Source organism: Solanum tuberosum, unplaced genomic scaffold, assembly GCF_000226075.1.
Source record: "Solanum tuberosum cultivar DM 1-3 516 R44 unplaced genomic scaffold, SolTub_3.0 scf00021, whole genome shotgun sequence".
Taxonomy (NCBI): Eukaryota; Viridiplantae; Streptophyta; class Magnoliopsida; order Solanales; family Solanaceae; genus Solanum; species Solanum tuberosum.
This window is the reverse complement of record NW_006238947.1, coordinates 2,492,730-2,504,054: the sequence shown is the minus strand read 5'-3', so window position 1 is coordinate 2,504,054 and position 11,325 is coordinate 2,492,730. Positions and strand designations below refer to the sequence as shown.

The 11,325-nt window shown below is 29.0% G+C and overlaps 1 protein-coding gene across 1 annotated transcript; it reads left to right on the top strand.

The window, feature by feature from the left end:
- The first annotated feature begins 6,594 nt into the window (after positions 1-6,594).
- On the top strand, positions 6,595-10,060 carry LOC102589721 (trihelix transcription factor PTL-like). Its single transcript, XM_006341091.2, has 2 exons — positions 6,595-7,280; positions 8,721-10,060. Exons 1-2 carry the CDS (start codon positions 6,802-6,804, stop codon positions 9,868-9,870), a joined length of 1,629 nt encoding a protein of 542 aa, XP_006341153.1. The 5' UTR covers positions 6,595-6,801; the 3' UTR covers positions 9,871-10,060.
- The last annotated feature ends 1,265 nt before the right edge of the window (positions 10,061-11,325 follow it).

Below are 11,325 nucleotides of genomic sequence, written 5' to 3'. Positions count from 1 at the left end.
TTTCAAAATTTTGTAACAACATCTTTGGGTGTTTACCAACTGATTTTTGGTTGGTAAATTTACTAACAAATTAAAATCGGTTGGTAATATTTACCGACGAGCCTTTTAGCAACAAATTAATATAAGTTGGCATTTGGTTGGTAACTCAATTTGCCAACCAATTTGATCAATTTACCAACGATTTTTTTGGTTGGTAATTGGGGTTCCTTTTGTAGTGTTTAGTTCTGTTACTACCCTCCATAAATCTCTTAATAATTTTTTTGATATATAAGTGCTGCCTATAATTTGGTGATAATATCCTTAGCATTGTATAAATGCATGTACCTCTTTTTGTGGGATTGAAAGGATAATATATAATATTTTATCGTTTTAATTTATGTAAAAATATTTAATTCAATATAAAAATTTAACATTAAAAATTGGTTTTGAAATTTATTGTCTAATTTAATAAATCAGAGAAATTATGTTGGATATTATAAATTATTTAATTAATGATGGTGAAATAAAATTTAAGGTCAAATTTTTATTACTACTAAATAGTAAATATAAAGAAATATTACTCTTTCTTTCAATATGACTAAAAAAATAATGTCCTATAAATAGGGACTAATAATGAATTAAATATATATGTATGCCCTCTTTTTGCGGGTTAAAAGTAGGATAATATATTCTATCTTTATGCTCTACTTTACTCTAATGATAAGTACATATTCAAGATTTGAAATATATATGTTTTTAGAATTTTTCACTAGCAACTTCATGTGTTAATAATTGAGTTTGAATTTTTTTTTTCATATATATTTTACGAATTTTTAATACATAACAAATCTAAATCAAAGCTATTAAATTAGATTGAACCTATATATTATCTTCTAAATTCACCCCGATATTTAATTATTCAACTGAGCAGTATATTATCTCTATAATTGTGAAAATAAGAACATTATTCTTAATCAAATGATTTACTTCAGAATGAAATAAAACTGAATGAATTGTGATGAATGTTTGAGATCTTTTATCGATTTTAGATATAAGTTTTTAAAATAAAATAAAATATCTTTTCGAAATCGGCACTCCAAAAAATTGATCCAACTATGTCTTAACTCAACTTTAATTTAGCCTCAATATATCTATCAAAAATATCGAGTAGGAAACTAAAAAAACAAGTCCACCATATCTTATAGGTCATTTTTAATTGTTCTAGCAATCTAGCTAGTACTAGTATATATATATTTTTTCCTTTTATATAATATCCAATGATGTTGAAAGACAAATTTAACTGTTTCTTGTTTTAATTCATACAAATAATAATTGGTTATGGTGAGCACCTGCAATTGGCAAAAAAAAAGTGTTGAACAAAATAATTTAAAAAGGCAAAAGGGTTCATAAACTATAGTTATGAAAGGAGGCACAAGTTTTCAAGACATTTTAAAAAATTAATTAATTTAAAAATATTTCCTTTGACCACAACAGTCTACAACTAACATGTGAAAGCCATGAATATATTAAATTAAAATAAATTTGGAAACTATTTTCCCAACATTTCTTTTTAAGGAAACTTTCTCAAAATTTGTAAAGTTTGCTAAACTAATTTATAAGATTTTCAAGGGGACCATAGTGATCAATGTTGAGACTTGAGAGACATATGTAAATAAATCTCATTTTTGGTATTTTGAAATCTTTAGACTCTAAAATGAATTACGAACACAAGATGAAAAATCAAGAAAAAAAAGTTAAAGTTTAATATAATTACTCTCGAATAACTTAACTTTAAAGTGAGATAATCATATAAAATGACATAATGCCAAAGAGCGTAAAAAGTTACGAGTTTAAATCTATTAGTGTCGTTGAAGAGAAAAACAAACTAGTATTAGTATTATTATGCTTTTTAATCTTAAACACATGGGCGTTGACATATTTTACATAAAGATATTTATGGTTTGTCTGTGTCGATTTGCGATCGATAATGTAAGCAAGCTCATACAATGAATGTTGTCATCCAAGAGAAACACTATTTTTATATTTGGTCCAAAATATTTAATAATTTAAATGTTTAAATGAAATAATGCACATAAAATAGTTAGAAAATATAAAAGAAGTTTTAACTAACATATAAGGAGATGATACAAATTAGTAATTATAATGCAAAAGTTAATGCTCTTTGCCTCATATAATCATTGAAGCATATGGCTAATAATGATGAGCAAACCAAATATGGAAATTCTTTTGATGATTTTTGCCATAATGAATGAAATTCTTTTGATGAATTTTAAAGTGTTTTCTTAAAAAACTTTATTTGATAATAATTACTTAATTAATAAATTTGAATAAATTTAAACGATTAAGATGTAATATATATTCAAAAAATTCTATTGAGATAACTATTGATCATTTTTCCGTTCATTATTATCACTTATTATCACTATCACTCTATACCAAAAATAATCTTTAGTGGTAACTAATTAATGATAATAGCTTAAGTTATTAAATATGCAGTTTTAGTGGTAATTATCACTTTTTTGTAAATGTCTCTAAAGACTATATCGAAATGAGATTTAATGACGATTAACTAATGTCGATAAAAACTTACCATTCTTAATTAATGTAATTATTTATTATCGCTAAAAGTTACTTTTACTATAGTGTCACCTCAACTAGCACCATCATCGATGTCATCGTTTATCACTTTCAATTATCACCATTCACAAACACAATCACAATCACTATCATCTTCAATCACCATAATCAGTCGTCACCATTACTAGGTATTGTATACAATTATTACCATCGACCACAACTACCACAATAGCTATATCAATCAAATAATCACACTATCAATCATTACTATCATTAATTATCACTATCATCGACCAACACCAGTTACACTACTATTAATTATCATCACCATTAATCATTATATACTTTTATAAAAAATATTTAATATAGTATTAACTCGATTATTATTGTTTTATTTATTACTATAAATATTTAACTACTAACATGCATCAATATGAACCATGTGAATAATTTTATTTTATTTTACATGAATTCAACAAAGGCAAAAAGACAGACTGCAGTATGCCTGCATTAGATGTGCTTCATCATTTCATTGACCATTCTAATCATTTTCCTTTTCCATAATATATTGTTTTTTCTTTACTTCTTGAGAAGAAAGTTGCAGGAAATACCTCTCTTCTCTCAAATATAATATTTAATAAATATATATATATATAATTATTTTTAAAAAAAAAAACAGTTTTACCAAATGTAGAATAGGCTAATTAAATAAGCCACAATTTTTTTGAAATTGGACATAATACTTGTTAACCCATCTATTTTAGTCTCAAATAGGACACACATTATATATGTTATCATACATATCTCAATCTAACAACGGCATCCAGATTGTTATCATCACAATTCAAACACACCTCCTACGCTCATGCACTTTTCTTGATCTGATATACCTAACATGCGATTCAATTCTAATTCAAATCGATCGATAGACTTGAATCCTATTCTTAACTGATATAATAAATTCAATCAGACACTCGCCATCTATTAATATTATATATGCAAATCTTTATTCAATCAAAATTCCTTTTTTTTTTATTTGGTCAATACCTAAATTCCATTATATATTGTTAGTGGACAAAGCTAAGCTAAGGGAACAAAAAGGAATTAATGTGTGGCTGGTAGAAATGCAACATCAATTTATTTTTAGCCATATATACATCTTTATCTATTACACCTAATGTTAATGTACTATATTATATATAATATAGACAACATAAATTAATTCAATATATTATCTTGATACCTAGCAACTAGACCAAATATCCTAATGAATGTTAATTTTTTTAAACTTTAATTGGTGTTTTTTTCTCATGTAATTAATTTATATATATAACAAGATATATATATCATTGACTAACGAGTAATTTATGAACAAAGAATCTTAATGATACCAATATAATATATATATATACTGATTTAATATCAATTAAGCGAAATTATCAGCATTAATATCTCAAAAGAAACATAAAAGAAACAAAAAAAGATACTCCCTCCGTCCCATTTTATGTGGCAACATTTCCTTTTTGGTCAGTCCCAAAAAGAATGTCACTTTCCTTATATGGTAAGTATTTAAAGGTGCAATTCCTCTTTTACTCTTGTTGGTCCCACTTAATCTTAAAATAATACTCCAATACATTTATGAGGAGAGAGAAAAGTGAGTGTACTTTTTTAAAGGGCAATTTGGTAAACATTTCAAAGTCTTCATTTATTTCTTAAACTCCGTGCCCGGTCAAATGTTGCCACATAAAATGAGACGGAGGGAGTATATAACATTGGTCAAATCTCAAAGGTGAAACATCCTTTTCATTATTAAGCTAACAGTACTTGTTCCCCTCTTTTTTGTCTTCAAAGTTGTCAAGCTAACTAATCAACACTATTCTGTTATTCAAATCATCTTTTTAGAAATAAAAATCATTTGGTATCAAATATATATATCTTGAGGTCTTAAATATGAAATCACGTTGTGTAGGGTAAATTATATAAAAAAAGCGCTTCCTATCAAGATTCTCTAAATACTTGAAGATGAACCCCATTGTGTCCAACAGATAACCCTTCACTGGAATATTGCACTGTGTAGAACTCTATATGTTGAATTTTCTTGATAGATTTTTTCTAATTTTTTTTAATAGATATTTTATTTCTTAGTAAAAATTCTGACTCTACGACTATTGAGTGAATCTTGTTATTATTATACTATTAACTTAAGGTTAGTGTAGGAATTCATAAATTTTAATTTTGAATCCGCATTTAATAAAAAATACATATGGAAAGGGCATATTATCACACTCTAGGGTTTGATCCTTCTCTGGACTTGTGTGAACACGAAATACTTTACGCACCAAATGATTTTTTTTTGGTCTTTGCTATGTTAATTAACCCCACAACTCACTGAAAAAGTACTGTTAATTAGGAAAACAAAAAGAATGTAAGTAAGTAGAAGCTTGGAATAAAATTTAAAAGCCAATAAATAAACAGTACTACTAATTAATGATTTTATTATTTTTAAAGAATTTATATTTATATGCATGCTGGTCCTGTACATGCACTGTAGTGTCATTACGTATTTATATATAATATAAAAATTTATATACTTTTTATTACTATAAGTGAGAGTCAGTATATTAATTCCACTGTTGTAAGTTTGAGTAGCAAAAGGTCAAAAAAGCAGAATCCAAAGCACTGTTCTAACCTAATCTAAACCCTACTGCTATAAAGCAAACTAACCCTACTTTTGAATAAGACGCGAGCTCGTTTGGTAGAATGTATAAAAATAGTATTGAATATAATATAGTACTGAATATAATGTATACATTAATTAGCTAGTATTAGTATTGTTCTAATACACAGTATTGAAACCAGAATTTTTGCTAAGGAGATTCAAAATATGAATTGGTGAACATACAAATTAGTTGAAGGGGATTCCGTATTTACTATATATGTATAATTTTTTTTTTTAATCATGTATAAATAATAAAATTTTCTATTGAAGGAGGTTTAAATGAATATTCCTTTAAAACTAACCTAGCTCCTCCACTATTTATACACCTTGTTAAACAACCATTACAAAAGTGTTCACCATCTAGATGAATAAGATGTTGAACTCTTAATTAGCGATTTTGGGTTTAAGCTTGACAATGAAGAAAATTTTGTTATGGAGCAAATGTGGAACGAATTTATATTAGTGGGCCCGCCGAAATGGTCCAGATATCGGATGAGAAACAAAAAAAGAAAAGAAAACCTTATATATGCATTCGCCACCGATAGTTGCCCCTTTAACGAGCCTTGTGAATTTGTATTAATCGAAGTTCCAAAACAAACATTGAATACTGAGTGGAAAATAAAAAATATCTTACATATGTATACATAGTATATACATATTGTTATTTTTTCAAATTACTAATCCAACTCTCATAAATTACTTCCATTCAAATTTTAACAGAGATAAAATATTAGGTGATTTTTTCTCAATTGTGTAATCTTAACAGACAGAGTTACCCATTACTTCTTGCTTATAGGAGAGATAAGTATATCGTAAAACACCAACATGGGTTGTGGTGCACTAGTGAGAGTGCTTCACCCTTAACCAGAGGTTTCAGATTCAAGCCCTGGGTATGGAGAAAATCCTGTTGGGAGCGCCACTCCCGAAAAAAAGTATATCGTAAAACACCAACATGGGTTGTGGTGCACTAGTGAGAGTGCTTCACCCTTAACCAGAGGTTTCAGATTCAAGCCCTGGGTATGGAGAAAATCCTGTTGGGAGCGCCACTCCCGAAAAAAAGTATATCGTAAAACTAGTCAAGATACGCGCAAATTGACTCAAACACCATGATTATAAAAAAAGAAAGTTTAAACTATAGTAGTGATTTTGTATTCTCGTGACCTTTCCACTCTTATCTGTCCTTTCTTCACTTTGATCAAATTTGTCCCAAAAACACCCTTCACCTTACACTATTTTTTCCTGTATATCAAACAAAATATCTTTATAATCTTTTTATAATATTACTCCAATATTTTTATAAAGAAAAAAGTTTCTAAAAAAAATGGGTCCATTTTTTCCAGTACTACTCCTTTTTCATACTCAAATGCAAAGCTTTTTTCTCTAAAGAACACGATCCAAATCGCACTCCGCCGCTCCCCCTTCGAAATTTCTGAATATATATAGAGTTTGAACCAAAATTACTGGATTTCAAATGAGTGACGACTCATAAGATTTGATTTGTTGAAATGGAAGATCAGTATGGAATGGCAGATCTAAGACAATACATGAATGGTGGGCGTTCGATTTTCGGTTCGATCCAACAAGTACCACCAGAGCTGTTACCTGCTACTTCTCACCAGCAACAACAACAACACAGGAATCTTGGGCCGGGCCATCACCAGTATGAGATGGTGATGGGACTGGCCCAAGTTCCTTCGTCTTCATCTGGTCACGGGCTTACTACTCCACATCACCACCACCAACATGAGTTCCTTACGGACTCGAGTACTCCTGTAGCTGTAGCTGCTACAGCTATAGGAACTACTACTACGAGTGCCGGATTTAGTGGAATGGATCAGATGGAGATTGGTGGTGGTGGTGGTGGAGACGGAAGTGGACGGTGGCCGAGACAAGAGACACTTACACTACTTGAAATCAGATCAAGATTGGATTCAAAGTTCAAAGAAGCTAATCAAAAAGGACCCTTATGGGATGAAGTTTCAAGGTACCATAAAATAAAAATATACACACAAAACCTAATATTATTATTATTATTATTATTGTGTGTGTTTTTTATTCACTTGTGTAATCTTATTGTGTCCCTTGGGGAAACTATAAGCCCAATAAAATTGGAACGATACACAGAAGATTAGCGTGATACAAATTAAATCAATTCTTTTTTTAAAAATATCTTCTTCTTATGTTCTTGATATATATAATATTTTTTTTGGTTGATTCATTTGTAAATTAATCCTAGCAATTTCTTTCTTTTACGTACAAATACAAAAAGAGTACATAAAAAATTTTTACTCCTATTTTAGTTCTAGTGAAGGAATTATTTCCAAAATCTTACTCTTAATATGTTCTTGATTTTTTTTTTAATTTTTAATTCTCCAACAGAAGCATTATTCACTTGTTATTGTAAAATAATTTCCAAAAAATTGTTATTTTGAGTTATTACCCTTTTTTTCTTCTTTTGATGAGGAGAATTTTGGGCTATGTTGTTCCTACTCTTCAAAAACATATATCAACAGTTACATGTTGGATCCTCCAGAAATAGTACATTTTTTGGACGATCCAACACGGGTGGTGTGACAATATTTTAGAAGAGTCGGAGCAGCATAGATTTTTGGAAATCTATACATAATTTTGTGTACACTGTTGAAAAGAAAAAGGAAACAATGAGTTTTCTGGAGAAAAAACAGCACTTTTAAGCAAAAACTCACACAGTGAATAAGTTGCCAATTTTGTGTTAGAAAATGACACTACATTGAAGTTCAGTTAGAGAATTAGGTGTTATTTTCATCTTTATTAATACATCACATACCCTTTTTTTTTCTTCTTTTTACCTAGATCAAAATTCCTTTTTGCTTGTTTTTCTTTAGCAAAAATAAAAAATAAAAATTTGTAATTAACTATATATATTCCAAATAGGGATTTTGTATAGTCTCTATCTCTAGGAAATATCAATATATCATCACGTGACACATTGAATCATTTGGGGATTCAAAATTAGGGTTATGTCATGAAATATGAAAAAATCTTTCTGTCGGTCCATAATTTGTTGAATTATTGTTATTACCTTCCTTCCAAAGTAATCGTAAATTTGTGCAGTATATACAATTCGAGATGAGAATTTTCAAAAAATTAAACTTATTTTCTTCCGAGAAATAGTTTCAGAATTAAGTTAAGGATCCCCTTAACATGATTTTGTTACAACGACTCAATTCCAAATAAGTTGTAATTGTAGTTTATAGATTAAGCCATTCCTTATTCTTTGATGTCAGAAGTCATTTTGATATAACATTTTATTTTCTTTCGTCTTAAAATCCCTATATATCTTACTTAGATCATGTCGCTCCATTTAAACTTTTGATCAACCTTAGCTTTCTTTAATCTACATCTTTTTACTAGTAAAAAATTTCACATTAACTAATTATTATAGGATTATGTCTGAGGAACATGGATACCAAAGGACTGGAAAGAAATGTAGAGAGAAATTTGAGAACTTGTACAAGTACTACAAGAAAACTAAAGAGGGTAAAGCTGGAAGACAAGATGGAAAACACTATCGATTTTTTCGACAACTTGAAGCTTTATATGGTGAAACAAGCAATAATATTTCATCTACCTCAACGGAAGTTCTTCATCAGGGAAGTCATTTTCCTTATAATTCCGTTAATAACAACATGAATCAAGATCCTCATAATTTTCACCACGTCCATCAAGGTCCTAAGATATCCGATAGCATAAGTCTATCTAATTCATCTGAATTCAATACGACTTCCTCAGATGATAGTGATCAAGAGAAGAAGAAGAAGAGGAGGGGGAAGAGGAGTTTAAAGGCGAAGATAAAAGATTTCATTGATGGACAAATGAGAAAGTTGATGGAGAAACAAGAAGAATGGTTGGAGAAAATGATGAAAATGATTGAACATAAAGAACAAGAGAGGATATTGAGAGAAGAAGAATGGAGGAATCAAGAGACGATTCGTATGGAAAGGGAACATAAATTTTGGGCTAATGAGAGGGCATGGATAGAAACGCGCGATGCTGCTTTGATGGAGGCTGTGAATAAGCTAAGTGGTAAAGATTTGAAGAGTACTCTTGATGAAGAAATGGTTGATAATAGAAGAGGAGATGTGAGAGACAGTCTAAAAGATGATGATGTTGACCAGCACTGGCCTGATAGTGAAATAACTAGGTTAATACAACTTAGGACTAGCATGGAATCAAGATATCAACAATTGGGAATTTCATCATCAATAGATGATCATGATAATGATCATGATCATGTATTATGGGAAGAGATTAGTGAAAAAATGGCTATTTTGGGATATGAAAAAAGTGCTACAATGTGCAAGAAAAGATGGGGTAGCATCAATAGTTACCTAATGAAGTGCAACAAGAAAAGAAAAGAACAAAATTCAACAAGTTTGTTATGTTACAATGGTAATGTACAAATCAACAATCAATATTATGAAGCTGATGGATCATCATGTTTTAGGTACTTAATGGGAGATCATCATCAAAACTTATGGGAAAATTATGAATTGAAATTAAGCAAAGGTGGTGATGGTGGTGGAAATAATTGAAGATGTGTCACAACAAGTACAACAAGATAATTTGTAAGTTTTTTTTTTTTTTACTTAAAAAAAAATAAAGATTGATTGACATGAAGTTATTTGTCTTGGGTTGCTAACTGTTTTTGTGGAACATATTATTGATTTGAAGTTAACTTGTCCTAGCTAGGAGGTTGATCAATTTGGCTACCTAATTTTACTATTTTTATGAGATGTTCTATTTATACTTTTGTATTCAAATTAAGTAATCCAAATGTGGTACTTGTTCTCTTCAATTTGCTAATTTTCTTGGTGTTTGATTATTTTTGCAATACAATGTTTATCCTTTCTTAATTTAGAGGTGTTTCATTTGTGGAATTTGAAATTTTAGAAGTTGAGTAATCGCCAATGGATTATTGATCCATTATTCGATAGGGTGTCAGAGATGGAAAATAGTTAGAGTGTGGGATGGTAATAAAGTTTTTATTTGAAAAATGTTTGATATAAAATATTTTTCGTCATATCGAGCATGTCCTAAGTAAGCCTTTTTCAGAATAACGCTTGCTTTTATAAATTAGGGAGATATGTCAAAACCAGTATGAACCATTAGCTCTTGGTTGGGCCACACATAATCTTTCTTTTAATTATGATTGTTTTTAATAATTAAAAGTTGATATAATATTAAATTCGAAAGACATGATTTTGGGTTAAGTTTGTCTCATAAAACCATGTGAATTTGGGCTGTTTTCAACTAAGATTTCACATCAAATATATAAAAACACATTTTAGGATATTGTAGTAAATGATTTCGTTTTTGTCGAAAAAAAATACTATTTTAGCAATTAAAAAGATATTCTTTAATTAACTTTTCATTCATGATAAAGATGATGTGATTATATTCCACTCAAGTAATTTTACTGTACTTTTCTTGTTTTGTCTAACACTAATTGAAGCGAATAGTAAAATAACAGCTCTATGGAAAAAAAAATTAAATTAGTTTTATAACATTTTATATTCCTCAAATAAGCACTATGTGAGTAATCTATTATAAATTTTGTACTTGAGAATTTTGGAGATTAATAATAATGTAGATACATAGAATATGGACACCATCCTACAAATTAAATGTTACATTGTGGTTCTTGAAGTATATCACAGCCTTAAACACTATGTGTAGGAATAATTCCAAATTATATCTTAAACATGAAGGACCTTAATTTCTTTTAAGTAAATTGAAATCATCATTGTTGAATGACAATATTTCATTAGTAAAATGAAAATTTTGGCAAACTATTCATCCACATTCATAATGTGGACTACTGTTTAACTCAGTGGGTTTGTCATACTTGTCTTATCTTGTCTGCCACTAATTAGTAAAACGTGATATTATAAGGTTAAGTTAAGCATCTTTATCTTAAAATAAGCTTTTTCCCCCTCAAAATTGCATCTTAGGATTTACATACACTTTTTATGATAACCCTCCACCCA

Bases quoted from the DNA above. Each gene is read 5' to 3' on its own strand.
- LOC102589721 (XM_006341091.2), top strand. From the start codon at position 6,802: ATGGAAGATCAGTATGGAATGGCAGATCTAAGACAATACATGAATGGT. The intron at 7,281-8,720 runs GTACCATAAAAT...TAATTATTATAG, and splicing joins TTATGGGATGAAGTTTCAAG to GATTATGTCTGAGGAACATG.